Source organism: Gobio gobio, assembly GCF_949357685.1.
Source record: "Gobio gobio genome assembly, chromosome: 8".
Classification (NCBI taxonomy): Eukaryota; Metazoa; Chordata; class Actinopteri; order Cypriniformes; family Gobionidae; genus Gobio; species Gobio gobio.
The window spans coordinates 11732138-11754760 of record NC_137114.1 but is presented as its reverse complement, the minus strand read 5'-3'; the positions used below and the strand labels follow the sequence as shown (position 1 = coordinate 11754760).

The 22623-nt window shown below is 37.8% G+C and overlaps 1 protein-coding gene across 1 annotated transcript in view; it reads left to right on the top strand.

Annotated features, from left to right (window-relative positions):
• tgfb1a (transforming growth factor, beta 1a) overlaps nucleotides 1-21984 on the top strand; it is a 32446-nt gene extending 10462 nt beyond the window's left edge. The window contains exons 2-7 of the mRNA XM_079824552.1: nucleotides 1083-1346; nucleotides 5228-5314; nucleotides 5422-5569; nucleotides 8943-9093; nucleotides 19288-19398; nucleotides 19636-21984. Coding sequence (XP_079680678.1) covers nucleotides 1083-1346; nucleotides 5228-5314; nucleotides 5422-5569; nucleotides 8943-9093; nucleotides 19288-19398; nucleotides 19636-19683 — 809 coding nt within the window. The 3' untranslated portion in view covers nucleotides 19684-21984. The remainder of the gene's footprint in view (nucleotides 1-1082; nucleotides 1347-5227; nucleotides 5315-5421; nucleotides 5570-8942; nucleotides 9094-19287; nucleotides 19399-19635) is intronic.
• The last annotated feature ends 639 nt before the right edge of the window (nucleotides 21985-22623 follow it).

Genomic DNA, 22623 nt, shown 5'->3' with positions numbered 1-22623 from the left:
CTCCATCTCAGTCTGTTATCCCCCTGGGTCTACCAGCCAAATCTCCACCATGGCTCCTCCCTCCTTTGACTCTGCCATTGGCCTTTGTCATGGCTGTGTTCTGGGTCCCCGTCTGGCTCCTCTTGCGCTCGTCTACTCCCACCTCCTCCCACCTCCATCGCTGCATTGATTTCTTCCGCAGCCATCTACTCTTGTTTCCTGTCCTTTGCTAGCCCCTTGTCTTCCTCCAGAGCTCCTGCCCTCCCTCCCTCCCTCCCTCCTCAGTTTGGACTATAATTGGCACAAGGACGTGCCTTCCGGGAGGGGGGAGTTATGGTAACTTTATGTTGTTGTGGTTGTTCTGTTTAATGAGTTTGATTCCTGTATGTTTCTAAGTAAATATTTTGTTATTGAATTCTCCATTGACAAGCGACCATTGCAGCCACCAGTGACATGACACAATTAGGATTAGGAGTTTATTCAAATGAAATCAAAAGTATTAAATTATGGTGTGTAACTCATGCCACACCATGGGCCTCCTTCCCATGTTAAACATCAGCAAAAACAGTTGGGCTATAGCAACCCCAAACACAGCTTAATGATGGCTTCCTCTTTAAATTACAGCTGCAGTCAAAATACAGGCATGGGTAGCACAAGTCTCGTTTAGCTATATAATATTAATGCTGCCTTACCTGTATTGTAAACTCTGGTAGCTGTTGGCAGGTAATTATGGCCAAGAACCACCTACTGAGACTGAAAGTGTCCATCTGACTGACATGAAAAATGTCCATCTGACTGACATTTTTTAGGTGCCATTTAGGGGCGGATTTATCTGAAAAAGTAGATACTATCCACAATAATTTTAGAGAATTCAAATCAAAGCAGAGTAGAGTAGACAATTCTGCTCATGGATACCTAGTTTACTTAGTCCCTCAAACAAAACTCAAAATATCTATAAAAGATTTGATGCCATTAACCTGGCAAATCCAGGTTATTATCTTAATGTTCCAGTGCTTTGGTGGTTTATTTGACAAAAGAGTGGTCTGTTGTCTAAGCTATAAAATAACCATGAACTTTTCTATTATTTCTCACTTTCTCTCTAGCTCAGAATGGCACAAAGCATCAGATGTTTTTTAACGTATCAGAAATGAGACAGAGTATTCCAGACTACCGGCTGCTGGCTCAAGCCGAGTTACGGCTTCGGATTAAGAATCCCACCATGGACCAAGAGCAGAGGCTGGAACTGTATCGTGGAGTTGGCGATCAGGCTCGATATCTGGGCACCCGCTTTGTCTCCAAGGATTGGTCCAATCGCTGGCTCTCGTTTGACGTGAAGCAGACGATGACAGAATGGCTGCAGAGTTCAGGTAAGGTCATGGCTGCATTCAGCTAACATTGCTTGCAACTTCCCAATAGCAGTTGATGACTACATTTTAAACAACACTTATTTTGTGCTCTTGTGCTCACATAATATGTCTGGTTAAAACAGCCTACCTTTTCTTGACTGTCTATCAAATTATATTAACTTAAAACCTCAGTAAATCAACAATGCAGGATTCTGTTATTAATGCTGAAATTAGAAGAAATGAGCAAGAACTGCCTATAGTCAGGAAGAGTCCATCTGACATACAGTACTGTGCAAAAGTCTTAGGTACGTTAGTATTTTCACACAAAAAAGTTAAGCAAGTTATATATATCTTTTACTGTAGTGTATCAGCAGGAAATATATACGTTTATTTTCCAAACATTCCTTTTGCCATTAATTGTAATAATCCGGTGAGATTTTTGTATGCACAAGGAGTCTGACAACAGCCGGTATATGCTCCACACGGAGATCTGATCTCACCATGAGTCCATCTGTGATTACATGAAGAAACATAAACAAACCCAGACTAAATCCAGAAGAACTGTGGCAATGTCTCTGTTTTCTGTGCGCACACACAGAACCGCGAGACTGCAAATTTAGTTGTCATTCGTATCCTTTTGGGTAACACTTTACAATATGGGTGCACTAATATGCATTAACTCATACTTAACTAATGCACAGATAATCATGTGTTAATGTATGACTCATGAAGAACTAAACCATTAATTAAAGATTACTGCATCAGCAACTAATAGAATCTATATGATTAATATATTAATATATGATTTGCTATTATTTAAATATGTCATGTATTAATTCCTTAATAACATATTGTAATATAACTAATGTATAACTAATAGTGTAAATTAATGTGTTAATTACCACAATTGGTCAAAGCCATGTCCAGCTGTCTACACATTCCATTGCAAGTCCATTTGTCCTTCATAACAGAAGTAGTGCAAAAGCTTGGAGTACGTCAGAAATAGAAAATGGCATGCGTTTACTGTCAAGGTTTTGTTGTTTAGTGTAGTGTCGTATCCAGTGAAGTATCATTATAATGTGTTCTATTGTCTTTGTCCAGTCTAGACACAGTGTTATGAAATAGTAGTGTCAAGCCGCATGTTCTCAGTGTTCCGCCTTTGAATCCTAGACCTCAAGCTTAAGCCTGACATAATCCTATGCCATGAACAACAAGGTACTGGATGCGGCAGAATCTTTATTAGTTGCTGATGCAGTAATCATTAATGAATGGTTTAGTTCATTAATTACTTACTTCAATCAACGGACATATAAACACATAATTATCTCAAAATGAGTGATGGCACTTTCAAAACACTGCTTTGTGAAGCTCTGAAACCAGGGGCATTTTTAGAGGTTACCAAAGCCCCGTTTAAAGGACCTCTGCATCGCCTCTGGGCAGCTATTTCTGGCTTGTTTTCAAGACCAAGTGCTATCTATTTGAATGGGGAAATCCTGAAATATCAAAAACTGCTTGCCGAACTCACAATTTAAATAACATAATCCAAATATTTCGAAATCATACCAATAGCCCCGCAAGAAATTTGCATAGCACCAGCACAGCCACCCCAAGGATTTTCCTGTTTTATTTTACTAGTCTGTGTCACTTTCATTAAAAATATTATTAAAATGTAATAAACGTCAAATAATATTACATTTAATCATTTAGCAGAGGGTTTTGTACAAAGTGACTTACAACTGAGGAGAACAATAGAAGCATTCAAATCAACAATATATATAATATAATATAGATTTGAAAAAAATACATGTTCAGCAAAATTGACAACATGCTTAATAACTATGCACACTTTACAATATGACCTTGTAAATTATATTCAGTTTCAAGATAATGGAAATTTAAATAAACAAAATGTAAGAAGCACAGTATATTGAAGTTATTAATGCCTTATAAATTATTTATAAATTCTTAGCACCCCTTCTGAACTGTTAGCAACTGTTGGTCGGTGGGGTTGCATGGCCATCGGAAAGACATTTTTTGCAAAATATTGTTAATCAATTCTGGTGGCTTTGGGTGTCATATTTATTTATTAATTTTGTTTAACCATATTATGTAACAAACATTAATATAAGTATGTGCTGCTGATAATTTCATTAGTTCAACTTTAATTTACTGTAAAGGGCTTGCTAATATTGCTTGGGTTAACTTTTTTAGGAATCAGAACTGGCTACTGTTTGGATGATGACAATGACAAATATTTGTATACATTGTAACTCTGCTTTACCACAGTAATTTTTAAACAATGATCACACCAGTGTGATTAACATGGTGGGTTATATACTGTATCCAATCGATTCAAATCTACTTTCACACTTTGGCCAGAGAGAGACTCCCTCAGCAGCACTTGTCATCCTATCACAACTTATCAGGGTTTTCAACACAAATAATGTTTATTTTGTGTTTTAGATGTATAAACAGAAAAGTACTGGCCAAAATATTTATAGTTTAAAAAAATTACACAACAGTGTCTATAGAAGTGCAATACTAATCAAGAAATTAACATTTTAAACACAATCTGACTTGTGTTCTTTGTTAAGGTCAGTTTAAAGTTTACTTAGTTCTTCTCCAAGGTCACTGGCAATTCACTTTCATGTCTCTAAAACATTGTAATCGTCTGTCAGGCTGCATCTGATTGAAGAGGATGCCCAGGATATTTTTGCTTCAGCTAGTGTTACAGTCTGCCTTAAATTTTGAATAATTTAAATAATGTAAATAACATTCAATAAAGAGAAAAGCCTATTTTCAGACATATCTACTGTATATACCTCATCAGACAATGATCTTTCAGGAAAATTGGCCTGGAGCACAGCAAAACTATACTGTGGCTTGTGTAAAAAGGATCTAGTCTTTTCAAATAATTTGGTTCGAACCATTCGGATTCGGTGAGCATTTTTAAATGCAAAAATCACATGATTTCAATCAACAAGGCTTTGTTAAGTCATAACTGTTTCGAAATGTTTAGAAATATCAATGGTTCACCGCTAGAGAGTGATGACCTCTATGAGCCCATGAACCAATATCTATATGTTTTTATCTAGGATCAGTTGTATAAATTTGTAAACATTTTTAATGACACACTTTTTATAATTGATTATAAAATGTATTATATTTAATTAGATTAATTATATTTCATTTATACAGTAAAGACTATGCAGTGTTATTTTACACTTCGTTATTCAATTTCTGTACCTGTATTTCTGTACTTTTGCTGTGGTAATTAAAGTGTTCTTTAAATAATAAATGGAAAGCAAAGTTATATTTGTAAACCCTACACAGAAAAATCCCCAGAGTTAAATGAACTCTACTCAGAGTACATATGGTTCCTCTCCACATATAGAGTTAAAATAACTCTGTTGACGTCTGACAGAAATAAAGTCAATCAGGTTAGTAATGTGTGAAGCTGGTAATGCTGTTTGGGTTGTTGTTTAATCCTCCTCTGCTGAGATCTTCAGAGATTGAATGTCTTCTTTTATCTTCAGTTGATTCCATCTAAGGCTGTGACTGAAGTCAGTTGTAGTTATTGTGTTTCTCTTTCCTTCATTGATTCTACTTGTTAACGTAATGTGTTCATCATTAATGCTGTTAATCAATTAATCACTTAATTATCTCATAAACTTTAACACTGATCCAGAGTCATTTTAACTCTATGTACAGAGGGACCATGGACTTTTCTATGTTCATTTTCAATAGACTTCATTAGTATGGAGTGACCAATTTTTATATACCCCTTTTATTTCCTTCTTTGGTGTTATTGCAGTTGTATTATATGTTACATGGTTTATAGGGTAGAGCACTCCAAAATGCAAATAATATTGTGTGTGTGTGTGTGTGTGTGTGTTTAACAGAAGATGAAGAAAGTTTAGAACTGAGGTTATACTGTGGCTGTAAAACAGACCAGCAGAGTACAGATAAATTCCTCTTCACTATATCAGGTAAGATAATCTCAAACATCTGAAATGTAGTGTTGGAAATGTATGCCGAAAGAATCCAAAACTGACATAATCTTTGATTTTCTGTGTGTATGTGTGTGTATTTTCAGGACTAGACAAACAGAGAGGTGACACTGCCAGTCTGGCAGAGATGATGGTGAAGCCTTACATTTTGGCTTTATCCTTGCCCTCTAATGGCAACTCCCCTGCATCCACTCGCCGGAAACGAGATGTTGCCGCTGATGTATCTTGTGATGAGTAAGTCTCTTTGCTCTCTTTCACCTTGTATGTTTTGTTATGTTTAGATACAGTACAAATAACAAATACAGTACAAGTGTATAAATAACAAATACCTAAACACTTTTACTCTTCTCATGTGGACGAAATATTGGAATATCCTTTATATTGTGACATTGTTGAACTCCTTATTCTGATTGGTTGATAAACATTCCAAGTGTATTAATTAATTTGAAATAATTAGTTAATTTGGTAATAATTTGTCTATAAAGGAGTTACAGGTTTGATGACAGCATAATTCAATATTGTGGATTTATACAAAACTTTACAGAGATAATTCTGTCTTATTACTTTTTAATATATTTTAAATTAACAGAGTTTATAGAAGGAACATAATCTTTATTAGCAGCAATTTGATCAAAATCCTTCTTCAGGCATTACAAATATTGTTTGTTCACCTAGCAATTTAAATATAAATTAGCCAATCAAATTATTTTTTCTGCTGTGTTACACATCCAATCAATGGCAATAGAAAATGGCAATCTGCCACTACACATTACCGGAGGTAGACAATTTAAGTGCTACCTAATATAACTGCAGTTAAAGTAACAATCCCTAATTCTTGAAACATTAGACAAAATGCCCCACTTTACAAGTCACTGGTTTTTCAAATAATATGTCCTCTATGAAACTCACAGATTTGTGTGGTGGTTACTTTATTTCTCACTATCTCTAAAACATCTGACCTCAGATCATAACTCACTACTTCATATAGTGTGAACTAAAATATACACCGATCAGGCATAACATTATGACCACTGACAGGTGAAGTGAATAACACTGATATCTCTTCATCACGGCACCTGTAAGAGGGTGGGATATATTAGGCATCAATTGAACATTTTGTCCTCAAAGTGGATGTGTTAGAAGCAGGAAAAAATGGGCAAGCGTAAAGATTTTAACGAATTTGACAAGGGCCAAATTGTGATTGCTGGACGACTGGGTCAGAGCATCTCCAAAACTGCAGCTCTTGTGGGGTGTTCCCAGTCTGCAGTGGTCAGTAGTGTTGTTAAAAATATTGATATTTCGATATGTATCGATACTGAAATATCTGAAACGATATGAAACTCATTTTCTACAGTATCGATACCAGCCGCGCTCTCCTCTCCGACCGACAGCGAACTGACACGCACCCGCCTCCTCTCATTCAGTCCGGTTAACCCTCTGAACATGGCGAACGGGTGTTCTGCTGGATTTTTCTTCATGACAGCGTGTTAGTATTGGTGTGACAGGTCTGAATTTCGTGCGGGATTGCACATAACGTTAATTCTGCTAATTCCCGCAGATTTTGCACTCTCACCTGAAGTGTACACACACATAGGCCTACCGTGATAATGCAGCCTCTGACATACAAGTGCAAAAATGAGCTCCTCCAGCTTATTAATGGTCAAATACACAAAATGTCTCAATGCCCATCTTGGTGAGTATTAACGTAAACACAGTCGTTACCAGGAAGAATGTGTAACAGGAGTGTTTGGGATCCATGCGTGCGTCAGGTCTTAAAGGGAAAGCAGTTATTTATTATTCAAACTACTAAAAGACAAACAATCACTTATTACTCTTGACTGATTAACTTGTGTAACTTTAATGGATTCATCTGTATTTATTTTTTTTACAATGAAGATTATCCAATGTTATTTTAAATTTGATTACTTAGTTTTTTTAATATTCAGTTTCTTACCTGAATACTGTTAGACCTACCTGAAAAGTAGCAGTCTTTTTCATTTGTATTTGTTTATTTGTTCTTATTGTATTACTGTTTACTCATCTTAAATTCAATATGAAATCAAGCTTCCTTGTGCTGTATGTAAGCTATTGCAACACAATTAGTTAGCAAATATTTGTGAGATAATTGTAATGGTAATTGATCACCATTTATATATGAGAAAAAGCTTAAAAGCTTTATCATATAAAGTGATCTCTTCAGAAGAAATTTTAATTGCCTAGACTTTCAATAGATGGACAAAAAAAGAAATTATATTAAAAATATCTATTTGACAGTATATGTTGCGTTTTTTCCCGTGGTATCGAAAATGGTATCGAATATCGATACTTTTTTAGGTATCGTATCGAAGTTAGAAATTCCAGTATCATGACAACACTAGTGGTCAGTATCATAAGTGCTCCTAGGAACAGTAGTGAACCAGCGACAGGGTCATGGGCGGCCAAGGGTAATTGATGCACATGGGGAGCGAAGGCTGACCTGTGTGGTCCGATCAAACAGACGAGCTACTGTAGCTCAAATTGCTCAAGAAGTTAATGCTGGTTCTGATAGAAAGGAGTCAGAATACACAGTGCATCTCAGTTTGTTGCGTATGGGGCTGCATAGCCGCAGACCAGTCAGGGTGCCCATGCTGACCCCTGTCCACCACCCAAAGCGCCAACAGTGGCACGTGAGCATCAGAACTGGACCACGGAGCAATGGAAGAAGGTGGTGAACATATGGCACCAGGATGCACTATGGGAAGAAGGCAAGCCGGCTGAGGCAGAGGTAGTGTGATGCTTTGGGCAATGTTCTGCTGGGAAACCTTGGGTCCTGCCATCCATGTGGATGTTACTTAGACACGTACCACCTACCTAAGCATTGTTGCAGACCTAGTGGCTGTGGCCTCTTTCAGCAGGATAATGCGACCTGCCACAAAGCAAAAATGGTTCAAGAATGGTTTGAGGAGCACAGCAACGAGTTTGAGGTGTTGACTTGGCCGACAAATTCCCCAGATCTCAATCCAATCGCGCATCTGTGGGATGTGCTGAACAAACAAGTCCGATCCATGGAGGCCCCACCTTGCAACTTACAGGACTTAAAGGATCTGCTGCTAACATCTTGGTGCCAGATACCACAGCACACCTTCAGGGGTCTAGTGGAGTCCATGCCTCGACGGGTCAGGGCTGTTTTGGCAACAAAAGCAGGACCAACACAATATTGTGGTCATAATGTTATGCCTGATCGGTGTATGTTAAATTGTAGAAAAAAGAAATAGAAATGCATATCATTTCCTGACCAAAGTAAGGAGTTAATTTTAAATATATATTTATTTTATAAGGTTACACAGCTGTGTCCCTACATAATACATTTGAATGTTTATGAATGCTTAAATACATTTTTAACAGGACTTCAAATAGTCACACTGACCACAAAATAGAATCCAGTCCAATTGCTGTTCAAACTACTGGATAAAAATTAAAAGCTGAATAGGGTGACTAATTCAGTAACTCAACCCCCCGTCAATTATTTCTTTCTAATAAGGAGGTATATAAAACTGACTTAAGTAAGAGCTACAGATAACAAAAGATAATCACCCCCCCCCCCCACCTTCCCAATATTCTCTGACAGAAAAACTGAGACCTGCTGTATGCGTAAGCTTTACATTGACTTTCGGAAAGATCTGGGCTGGAAGTGGATCCACAAGCCTAAAGGATACTATGCTAACTACTGCATGGGCTCCTGTACCTACATCTGGAATGCTGAGAACAAATACTCTCAGGTAGGGTGTTTTTTTCCACCTCTGTCCCATTTGACCAAAGAAGCTACAACATATTTAATTTAATTTCTCAATTTCTCAAAAAAAGCACAAATAAACACAAGACACATTAAAAATATATATTATATATATATGCATATAAAAGTATGTACTTCGCCATTAAGTGTGTAGCAAAAGTTACAGTATGTTTGAAGTATGTTTACTTTTTACGTTTTCTGACATTTTTGGGGACAAATCTGCACAGTGCAAATTACACATATCTAAATTGACCTTAAAACGTTATTACTGAACTTTACATTTACCATATATAGCTTTATGCTCCTACTCAGTTTTCTTTACCTGGACAAGTTTAAAAGAAAGCTTTAAATTGTCCTCTGATGCTGTTCAAAGACTTGTGCCAATATTAGCCTAAAATCCAATATTAGCCTAAAATCATGTACAGACACACTTTGAAAACACACCAGAAAAAGTATGTCATACCAGTTACTTAATAGGATTAATATTTGCAACATGATTTGGCATGCACTATTTCTAATCTTAAATACTATTTAGAACAGAAAAGAGCATTCGTTTTCCAGCCTGAACCGTTTCCTTGCTCTGGTTCTTGTAAATTTTAGAGCAAGAATATACAACACCACAAAGAGTTACACTTGTGGCGATGTACAGTATGATAGTTCTTTTAAAATGAACAGATAGGATCCAGAGGTACATTTGAGGTCAAGAGTTGGCAATGTAGAGAAAACAAGTTTTGAATAACTAGTTACCCCAAGGGCTGAAATGCCATACACTTTACGTCATTACTTCGTAAATAATAACCATGAAGTTTTGCCTATGCGAGCTTCAAATTTCATCTGTTTAAATAATGACACTTATTGTCTCTGTTAGAAGATAAAACTGTTTTTAATGTGTAAACTGAGATAATGTCCTTAAGGGGGAAGTTCATCTAAAAATGAATATCCTGTCATCATTTATTTCTTCAGAACACAAAAGAAGAGTTTTGAAGAACAACTGGCTTTGTTCAAAAGAACTGTTCAAAATAACATTGGACCCCACTGACATTCATTGTACATACAGAAAACGCAGACATTTTTTTAAAGGGGTGATGAATTGAGAAATCAACTTTCCTTTGAGCCTTTGGTATATAAATGTTCATTGTGATACAAGAATATCCTGTAAGTTTCAGAGCTGAAAACGTCCTTGTTAGTCAAAGAAAAGCTTTTATAGACACCAGGCCCAGGAAACGAGAGCTCTCAGAATATGTCGACCATTGGCGTAATAGGACGCAGAAGCACTGCCTCAAGCCCGCTCACCGACTCGTGGAGCTAAACGATGCTGGTTTCAGCTTACGTGCGTAAAACATTGCATTTGTTCGCTTCATTTCACCGCCGAATCGATTGTAAACAAGATAGAGGTCGAGACTGGATTTGCAGACATATTGAGATTAAAACACAATGCTGTGCCTTCTATATTAGATCCGACAGGAATGGTGTAACATACTTATGTGAGTAAAACATGTTTTTTTTAAAAATATGTTTTAGTATTGCATTGTTGCAGATCGTTTGATATCTATTGAATACATACCTTAGCACGCTGTCACAGGCTGGAGAAGGTGTTATTGGTTAATTCGTGATCAGACTGACTTTTAACGCCAGCTCGCAAAGCCCAAAGTCCCGGGGCTATGTGTTTTTCAGATGGGCTATCACCGGCCTTTCTACGGGCTGTAGTGAAATAACATTCCTTTCTTGCATGCGCGTGTGTGTGTGTGTGTGTGTGTGTGTGTGCGGTTCGCGGTTATATTCACTGATGATCGGGCGAAATGATATAGAAATAACATTCAAATCAATCGCGGGTGCACAGCAAAATCCCCAGTGTTACATTAACACTCCTCAGTGTACATATGTGTCCACACTACAGGGTGTTAAAAGTAACACTTAAGAAGTGTTAAAGTTAATTAGATAATTAAGTGATTAATTAAGTGATGATTGACCATTAGTGATGAGAAACACAAGAACTACAACTGACTTCATCCACAGCTTTAGATTAAATCAATTGAAGATAAAAGAAGACATTAAATCTCTGAAGATCTCAGCAGAGGAGGATTAAACAACTCCACAAACAGCATTACCAGCTTCACACATTACTAACCAGACTGACTTTATTAAAATATTATTAAAAAACTATTTTTATAACCACTTTCAGTCAAACTGCATTTTAATAGTTACCATACTGGTGATCAGTGTTTGCTTTAGTTGGGCTCTTGACCCTTTTTAACTTTTATGTTTCTCTGGCTGCTTTCACTGTGTGTATAAAAACACATTTATTATGGCAAGAGAATCTGTGATTAGGTGATAATGACATATAAATGTAATGGCCTGAATCACTAATTTCATTTAGAGTCTAATGCTCTAGATATAGTGTGTAATATACATAATAGTGACGATACAATTTTACTGTATAAGTTTAGCATTGTTGCTGCAAATTGATATTCAAAAAAATTTGAGCTCAAAGACGATTAATTTTCAGCATCATTTAGACACACACAGATATCAATAATCAGTGTATGAAACTCAACACTGGTGACAATAAAAAGAAAGGAAAAGCAATTAGTAAGATTCAAAGAAAATTTGTATCAATTCAGATGCATAATTTATTCATGCCGCAATGCATGCTGGGACCCATCAGGGTGTTTTGATTGGTGGACCAGCATGCATTGCAGCATGAAGCTTTTTATTGATTGTCACCAGTGTTGAGATTCATACACTGATTCTTGATGTCTGTGTGTGTCTAGTTTGTGCATAAATTAAAACCTTTTGAGAACTATTTAAGTCCAGTATATTATCAGATTGCCACAATAGTTCTGATTTCATATTGTAGAATCACATGGTCACTATTATGAATAAAACAAAATTTAATATCAGATCACCACTATAACCATAATCAATGTCATGATCATCACCTAATCACAGTTTTTCTTGGTTATTCTTGCCATAATGTAACGGTCACCCACGATGGGCAACCAAAAAGGAAGGGTGTGGCCAAATTAAACAGAGGCAGAGTGACTACAAGAGGTTTAAAGTATAAATGAATATTTATTTTAAACATGAAAAGTAGGAATAACCCAAACCCCAAAAATATACCATTACCAGAAAATAAGAAAAAAACTAGAAAAATAAGTATTCAATAGACATCCAAATTAGAATCCAAAACAAAGAATGCAAAATACAATCTTTTCCAAAAATTAGGTTCCTCAAAGAATACAAAGAAAAGAAAATCAAAAAAATAGAAATACCTGCAGCCCTCAAGCCACACTCTCCACTGCAGCAACCAACACAGACTAACTCCATTAAACAAATACACACATTTATACTGGTGGCCAGCACCATTACCCCATGGGGAGGGACAAACTCACATACAACACTTTACACATTTTCCCATAAATATAGATTCTAGGAGAAACATGTTGACATAGCATTGGAAACAAATACATCTTCTCTTATGTTATCACAGATCTCATTTAACATGCATTGAACAGGAATACTAACAGAAGCAACTCGGCCGCGTTGTCCCTGAAACACCCACGCTCAATTATTAAACGGTCCAGTCCCCACATTAGCGGAACTGAAGATTCCCGCCACTGTTTCACCGTCGGAACTCTAAAATCATGGGACAAACAATACTGCACAATAAACACAGGTAATTCATTAGCGCCTTTCGATAGGTAACCACAATAAATTCTTATGTCAATGGACAGTCTCTGTGTGCGTGTGCGTGTACGTGTGAGAGCGAGTACATTTACACATATATAGTCCAGATTAGAGATGCGGTCATTCCATGACCGTCACACATAACAAATGTGCTTTATAAACACACAGTGCAAGCAATTGAAAAACATTAAAGTTAAAAAGGAAAGGCTCAAGAGCCCAACTAAAGCAAACACTAATCACCAGCATGGTAACTATTAAAATACAGTTTGACTGAAATTGTTTTTTAATAATATTTTATTAAAACAGAAATAAAGTCAGTCTGGTTAGTAATGTGTGAAGCTGGTAATGCTGTTTGTGGAGTTGTTTAATCCTCCTCTGCTGAGATCTTCAGAGATTTAATGTCTTTTTTATCTTCAGTTGATTCTGTGGCTGAAGTCAGTTGTAGTTCTTGTGTTTCTCATCACTAATGGTCAATCATCACTTAATTAATCACTTAATTATCCCATTAACTTTAACACTTCTTCAGTGTTACTTTTAACACCCTGTAGTGTGGACACATATGTACACTGAGGAGTGTTAATTTAACACTGGGGATTTTGCTGTGTGGATGAGAGATGAATCGTTGTGTTTGTTTAATAAAGACATTTTGCGAGCCTTGGCTGTGGGCTGGGCGATTCATTCCGGTTGCCGTTTGCCACACGCTGTCACTGGCAGGGGAGCAGAAGCTCATTAAATATTCAAATCTTTTCAAATCCTAGCCGTGGGCATTTACTTCCAAGTCTTCATTGCGGCACGCCCAACAAAACCGACCGTTTTTCAGAGCCTCAAAACCAAGGCAGAAAAAAGTCTATTAATTATTCATTATGATATTTTTGAATGTAAAAACCACGTGAACGTCATAAGTTGACCTCAGACAACAGTATAAAGTTTAAGACATGCTTTTTTTGGGGCGGTACATAATGGCGCAAAAAACAGTAAATTGACAAGTGTTCCCCATAGTAAATCACCTTGCATGATTAATTTAAATACTCTCCTCCCATAAATTTTGCATCTGAAAGGGAAACTCCTACAAATGCATAAAAGGTCAATAAGGTCAGCCACAAAAATAACTGCGTCCATGCCTTTTCAGCGCTAATTTCTCACTGCATGTCTTTAGTAAATCCTGACAGTGTAGTTAACGGCAAAAGAGGGTTTTGGCGCAAGTTGTTGGTAAATCTGGCCCATGGTCGTGGAGCTTACACCAGGGTAGTCAATACGCACACTGAGTGAATGAGCAGCGCTGGTGGAACCCCACAGCCTGAAAGAAGGGGGGCGGGGGTTTTCCGTTCATTGCACACAACAATGAGACTTATGCTATAGCAGAAGCAACTCAAGAAGTGAGTTTAAAATTTGGCTTACCTTAAGCTAGCTGTCTTGTATTGAAAGGGCCCAAGGAGCTATCAAAGAAACATTCTAGGCTATATAACCTGGCATGTTTTCTATGAAGTCCATCCAGTCCTCATCATCCCTTTCGCCTGTGCCTATGATGAGGCAATACCTCTCATCACAGTGAGTACACTTATAGGGCTGGTCACATTTTGAGAATCATAAGCCAGAGCTATTGCATCCACAATCCAATTGGTTAGCCTTTGTTTCGACATAGGCAGGCCTTTAGTGCGGCCACCAAAGTAGACAAAAAGCTGATCAGAGAGTCTAAACTGTCTGGTGCACTCAATATAACTGCACAAACAGGGTGAAGCGTTTTTGGAAGGGGGTCATCCCCTGCCGTGGGCTCGCCCAGGGTAAAAGCTGAGAGAGATATCACCCGAGCTCTGAACAGCGTTGAGAGAACCTTAGGCACATAACTGTTCCTTGGGCCAAAAGCGTGCATATTACCTACTCGCTTAACAGAAGCAAGCACAAGCTAAAGTGAAAAATTCAAACAAGAGCCCTTTCAAAAGAGCCAATTGAAGCGACTCAAATGGAAAGCAAGCCAGATCCCAAGTGGGAATGGTAGATGGACGAGGAGGGATTAAAGGTAGGGTAGGTAGGATTTGGTTAAAAAACTTTTTTTCCAAATTTATTTAAACTTTCTTTATATATCAATACATAATTAAAATGTAAGTTCTCTGAAAAAGAAAGTATTAAAATTGAGTGTCTGTAGACCTCTCACGACTTTTTTAAAGACAGCTCATTATTTCCATTCACTCCACCTTCTCCCTTCTGGGCTCTTTCCAAAGCCACGCCCCCAAAACACATGAACGCGCTACGCCGACCGCGATCAGCTCAGCTGGAAGACGCATTATTTACCTGAGGCGAGCAGAGAAGAAGGAGCGGAGTGCATGTAGTGACATCATGTCAGAATCACATGTAATAAAAAATCTAACTTTATCATTATGAATATAAACAAATAAGATGTCTGTTAGTACTCACTCTCAAGCTAGAATAACGATACTGGTAAAGTTCAAAATACACACACAACACAGTGTCTACGACACACACAGATACAAGATAAAAACATTGGTAGAGTATATAAAAACAAACCAAGGGCCGAAATAAACGTGCAGGTAAAGTTCCCAGTGAACATGGTAAAAGAGTTTAGACAGAGGGTAGTAGCTAAAGCTAACTTCTAAAAAAAGTTCCTGGATGCGGTGTACTAGCTTTTACACATGCATTTTGTTATCTAAAGTTACATTTTGCGAAATTCAACACGACAGCAATCAACTTGAGCTAAGCATATTGAGTATTTATCATCTCTACTAATGGCTCGCTAGGTGTATAACATTGTAACTTTATGCTAAGTAATGTTATGTTAGCTATATTAGGCAGCTACGTGTGCTAGTGAGACATGCTTCATGAAAACATTAACCAAAAAAATGTATAATCAAAATGAAAGATTACCTGTCCAGCAGAAATACAGCCTCTTGAACTCAAACGGGTGCGTCAGGGTTGCCAGGTTTTCACAACAAAATCCACCCAATTGCTACTCAAAACTAGCCCAAAACAAGCCCAATCATGTTTCTCCAGTAAAAATCGCGTTTGGGGGGTAAAATATGTGTCTTTTTGGCAGGGCTGCCTACTAAAATTCGCAAATCCCGGGGCAAAACATCACATAATTGGGGTCGCTTCAACCCGCGGACATGAAAAACAGCCCGCGGCAACACTGGGGTGCATGTGGGCACATCCTGGAGCAAAAGCGGCGGTAGACATGGTAGCGAGAGAGAGTGACAGGCGCCAAAGCCAATCACTTGATTCGGCCCGAACGAAAATAATGAGCGGTGTTTATTGCAGATTAAAAAGTCTAGAGTCACTCGATTTTTATACTCTCTTTTTCAGAGTACCTAAATTTTAATTATGTATTGACATATAAAGACAGTTTAAACAAATTTGGACAAAAGTGTTTTAGATCATACTTACCTACCCCACCTTTAACTGTCACCAGATAATTTTTTCGCCTGTGTCGATGGGCTACCTGTATATGGAAACGTGCATCTTTTAGATCCACAGACACAGTCTTTTGGTTAAATGAGCAAGAGGATTCAGGTTTAGCGTGATCATTTTGAATGTACGCTTTGCGAAGGCACGGTTTAGCTGATGTAGGTCCAGATATCTTTCTTTGGGACCAGAAAATAATGTCTATCTCACATACCCACTCTGACATGCTTGGCAGCACTTGCCACACCTATGCAAACTATGTGAGAGGTCTGTGAGAGTGTGACCTGGTGTGACCGCTTGCTGCTGGGGGCGCGGAGCTGTGTATGTTGGGAGTGAGAGCGAGAGATGGAAGAGATAGTTCTTTTTGATTGTTTTTTGAGGTTGTTTTTTGTTTTTATGGCACATGCAAGAACACCTTTTTTCTGTTCTATGGCCAAATGTCCTTGGACTTTACAGAAGGCTCTGGCTGAGTGCGCGGTTTCAAAGCATGGGTCGGCCGTGTTCTAGTGGAGTGCTGGGCGGACGATGAGCATGAGCCCGTGGGGGAAGGTGCTATCAAAATAGATCTTGATTGTTTTTTGCGCCTCTGTAAATCGCTCGCCGAGGGATTCCACCGAGTTGCAAAAAAGTCCCACTGGGCTCACGGGGGTATTCAGGAGGACCGCTTTCTCTCCTACTTTCTCTCCTACAGTTGTCAGGGTTCTGTCACTTCTATGCCAGCATTTTAATGCCATTAATAACCGAGCGCACAACTGATGCATGACATCTCTGCGCGCAAATCAAGCCCTTGCGAGCTTGGACACGACTCGCATCATTCCCCACACTCGCACTCAAGCTTCTATTTTGCTTTCTATTTTTAGTTCTCATTTTCCTCAGTAGCTACAGCTCCATAAACATAATAAATAAAGTTAATACAGGATCTGGTAAGGGCATATTATATTAATAATGCAATCAGTCAGTAAATAAAGTTTAACTCACTTGCATCTTCTGGTCCGTTGATGAAGCCATGTCTAATCGTTTTACAACAGGCGTCCATTCACAACTGACTTCCGGAGAACGGGAAATTAACCAATGACATTTCAGGTTACAATGAAATAAGTAAAATCCCGCCCCACGACTGTCAAAAATAAAAAGTTTCCGCGTGAACAAAATAGAAGCTCGACCACAAGTGTGGGGAATGATGACGCGCTGCGAGTCATGTCCAAGCTCGCAAGGGCTTGATTTGCGCGCAGAGGAGATGTCATGCACGCACGCAGCATTTAAAAGGAGCTCGCAGGCTGCCGTTTCCTAGCGTATAGATCTGTTATTCTCTCGCGGGAGTGATTTACTGCACACGCAAGCATCAGTTGTTGCCTCGGTTATTAATGCCATTAAAATGGCTCCATACACTTAGGTCTAGCTTACTCTTGGTTTGTGACAGAGCCCTGACACTCCTGTATTGTTTGTCTTGTCTTGTGTGAGCAATACCCCCGGCCGGAGGTTTGGAACCTTTGGGTCTGGCCCCTGAGGGGGTCAGGTACCTAGAGGTTGGCCTGTCGGCATAGGTGATAGAGACCTTACTCAGTTCCAGGGCTCTGTCTTCAAGGAGGCTTTACAGCCCCAAGTGGTGAGCCGGCTTGTCAAGTGTTTCTTTGTGCTATGTGCTCGTGTCTATTGTCTAACCTCGCCAACCTTGTTTCCTGATTATTGGTTCATTTGCTCCACCTGTCGTCCCTCTTTTGTTTGCTCCCTATTTATTCTCCTTTTGTCTGCAGTTCTGTGCTGGATCGTCGTCAAATGTGTCTCATGTTGCTCATGTTTCCCTGCTCCCTGCTTGCCAAGACAAGTCGTCTTGTTTTTCCCCCTCGGGTAGTTTTTGTTTATTTTGTTTTATTTTATTATCAATAAAGAACCCATTTCCTCTTGCAAAATTGAGTCCTCGCTCCTTTCCCTTCACCCAACCTGACAACCGTGGGGTATTAGAGATACTCACAGATAGTTATTCTTTTAAAGGCTTTTTAATATTTGGACTGGTTGTATCAATAAGAATTAAATTAAGCAGTTGATTAGACTTATGCCGAGTTCACACTGCCCGATTTTAGCCCCGATTTTGACTCACCGACAGGTTTTGGGAAAAACGCAGACAAATGCCAAAAATCATAGGCAAATCTGTGCTCATTCATAGCCGCTTTTCCACTGTCGGGCCGAACAGTTCTCATTGCTTAACCATTCTATTCCGTGCTGATCCAGGCTAGCTGGTTTACAGTTGCAGTTTCATTTTCATACAGTCATGCAGTGTGAAACCCCCTGTCGCGAATCCATAATGCAGTGTGAACACAGCAGCAACTGAATGCTACACTCTAAAAAAAAAAGGTTCTATATGGCACCAAAAATGGTTCTTGGCTCGTAATCATAGGGGAACCTTTTTTAGTGCTATATAGCACCAATTTTGGTGCTTCAGTTGTTCTTCAGCGGTTCTTCAGAGGTTCTTCACCGGTTCTTTGACTAAGGTGCTATATAGCACCTCTGAAGAACCGCTGAAGAACCACTGAAGCACCAAAATTGGTGCTATATAGCACTAAAAAAGGTTCCCCTATGATTACGAGCCAAGAACCATTTTTGGTGCCATATACCTTTTTTTTTTAGAGTGCAGATAGTCATGCAGTGTGAAAAGAGCAGTGATCAGACAAGTTTGAAAATCGTGCAGTGTGAACTCAGCATTAAGTATTTTTTTGGGTTAGGTTTAATTTTTATTTGAGTTGTTTCACTGTGCAATTTTAAACTTTTTTTTTCCTTTTTAAATATTCTACCAACTATACAACTTCATCTGATTATCAAAATAAGCCATTATGTATTGTAAACTTGATGAACTTGTAAACCTATGAATAGGCTACTAATGAGGTCATGTGAATGAGTGAACAGGTAACTGATAAAAAAAAAGTTTAAAGTCTCTCACTTTAGTGTAAATTCACTTTCAGCTCACTACTGAGTTCACTTCATATTTGACCATTTTGGGCACATGTTTTACAGTGTGTAAAATAAGACATGCATTACTTCTCTGTTTCATTGTAGTATTGGTATGTGTATTTGTTTCTCACAGATATTAGCCTTGTACAAACACCACAACCCTGGTGCATCTGCTCAGCCATGCTGTGTACCTGCAGTCCTCGACCCTCTACCAATTGTTTACTATGTGGGAAGACAACACAAGGTAAATGCCTCTTTTGCCTCTAGTTCATGCATAGGGGGAACTCTTCATGGATAGATATCCCAGATTGGTATTAAGGTACTTTTAAAGCAGTCGAGGCACAAACAGGGTGTTATTTGGAGTGAGAACAACTTGGTATGACTACTATCTAACAAAAAGTTTACATAATTGAAGTACTTCACCTGACAAGGTTATAAATTCATTAATTAATTAATAATTTTGTCTTGGCTCTGTTTCTAGGTGGAGCAGTTGTCCAACATGGTAGTGAGGAGCTGTAAGTGCAGTTAAAATATGACTTTATAACATTATTTTATCTTCAGAAAGTGCTCCATGGCACTATCTCTCTCTGGATGATAAGTAAGCAAACACATAGATAGATGGACATATACAGTCTCACTGGGAGAGAAAATCTGTAACTGAGACAACTGACATGGATGGGAAAAGGAAAAAGGAGAGTCTGGCAAAAATGGAGGAAAAATGAAAGAGAGGGGAAGAAAATATCTTTGAAAATGAAATTTTCTCAGCTATGCCCCTCTACAATGTCACAAGAGCACACAAAGACATTTCCGTTAACGCATTTCACAAAACAAGCTTAATATTAAACCAAATATATGCTTTGTTAACTTTTTTTTAAATGTTTATTTACATTACTGTTTCCCATTAATTTATTGTGCTTGTTAAGTTCATAATTTGATTGTACCATGAGGGCAGCCGTGTAGCATTGCATGCCAAATGTACAATGAAGATTTCTTATGGTGCTGTACTGATAAAGGAAATGATGTCAAAGGAACATCGAATGTGTCAATTAATGGAAAATACACAAAGAGAAGTGTTTGCACTAAACAATGGAGGTGAAGGCTCATGACGTACAGTATGTGGCAAGAAAGTTGTTGGCATTGGAGCATGCATGAATCAAATGCTTTAATATTTGGGTGTTTTTTTTTTTAATGTGCGGGATGGGTTTTATTGTTGTGCACAGCTGTGCTCTGAAACCCTCAGGATCTCACCTGAGCAGGTGTTCCTGTAAACAGGCTCTAAGTGTAGACCAGTTGAGATCTCAGCTTTTAAAAGCAAGAGGAACACTGGAGGGTTAGTATTGAATGGTAAACATGTCAAAGCTCTCATACTGCACACTATCAAGTGTCACAGGAAAATGTCTTTTATAACTTTCCTTTTCAGGTCCTCCTGGAGTTAGGGTCTGTTAGTTCTCAAAAATATCCACAGCTTTGCTAAAGGAATGGGTTACACATTTGAACAATAAACAATATAAAAAATCTATTACTTCTCACAAATGTGAATCTTCATTTTAGGACCACGACTATTGTTTGCATTGTGTGATTTTCTTGACATATTTACTGTAATGTAATGTTTTATTTATATAAAGCATTTTAGTCAGTGTAATGCATCTAGTCAATTCAGTTATTGTTTTACAGTAAAGACAGTACAAAAATACACAAATGATTTATAAATACAATAAATTAATACATTTATATACAGTTTTTTTTATTACAGTAAATTAATGTACTTATAGTTGTCATGAAAATAATCTCACAATACGAAGAATCTGGTCCTAAAAACAGGCTTAATTTTCTTGCAAAATATAATATTGTTTTTTTCTTCTGGTTTTGAGGTGAAATTCTACAGGTTTTATCAAATTCACCTATGTATGTGCAAGTGTCTATCTTGATGTATTGGTGTTAGTGAGGAATTTTGAGTTAGTAAAGAAATGATTGTGACTGTATCTATGTGTATGTGTGTTCAGTTGTTTTGGCCTTGTGCTGACATCTGTATGAGAAGCATTAGTGTGTATATTTATAGAGGCTCCATGTTTTTCCTCTGCCCTGCCTCGTGTTGAGTGGTGAGAACTGTGTTCTGTGTGTTAGTTCAAATACAGCACGTCTGAGACTACACTGCTCGCAAACCCAAAGTACCTTTCATTGAAGTATATTGGCTATTTGCAACATCTTTTAACATGTACATACTTTGTTATATTTTAATATGTTTTTAAACTGAAAGTGTTTTAAATTGCTATAGGTATCATTTGACAAACATTTCACATTCTTGCAGTGTTTATTATATAATTACTTTTGATTTTTTGCACTTATTTTGTGCCGTTGTGACCCATTCATTGTTTCAATAAACAAAATAAATAAACAAAGCTCTCAATCCAGTCCACAAAATCTTAATGGGAATCTCACAAATTCTCATTATTATCATCTCCATAAAAATATTATTAATTCCTGTGATGTACAGTACGGTGAAAGAATCAACTAATTACAGTAAAGAATCCTGTCCAGACGTTAACGGGGAGACTAGGGAGTGTTGCAACACATTTTGTTTCAACATTTGCAACTGAATGTTTTTTTTGTAGTTACAAAAAAATCTTCATAAACTGTATAAATTAGGGTAAAGTATATGGTGGAGTAATCGAGTTAGCTCCTGTCCTACAACAAAATCTTTACAAAAATTGTATTTTACAAATATTTATAATGATTTATTTATGTATAAAAATGTAAATAATAATAAATACAATTCTTAACATGTTCTTCTCTTATAAACTTACATAATAAATGTCTAATGTTTTAATGATAACTCTGCAATCTATTGTCCTTCTTTTTCTGTTTTCTTTTGCTGTTATTTCTATTTTACTTTCTCACTTCCCCACTTCCCTCTGGGAATTACTGACATATGGTTGCTCAGGCTTTGGAAACGACTGATGCATGTCCAGACCCGCTCTTAAAACCCACTCTTGATGACTCCATGGAAAAGTTAACAAATACACACACTGGCAAGTAGCACACTACAATATCCACGCAAGCCTTCATGTAAGACTGTAATGGACAAAAACTTTGATGATCTACTGTACTGTTTTGTTCATAATCGATTTTTGGGAACTCTTGTCCTCAAACTCTGGACCGGAGGCATCCTCACATGATATGACTTCACAAGAGCCAAACAACTAGCAAACACCAGTATTGTTTTATTGCCATCCCTTCGGGGTTTTTTAACAAGCACACATTAACCATCAGTTTCTGTCTTTGCCAAGGCACAAAATGTGCAAGCTATTGGCTTGGCAGAGCCTGACAGAGCTTTGCATAACTTTAAAGTCAACATGTTATCAAAATTCCCTTTCAAAGTGGAACTCAACACTGCATCTCGATTGATGCTATGGGGAATGCCATCAGCGTGACCGGTGTCTGAAGCACGTGTAAACACACTCCAATTTCA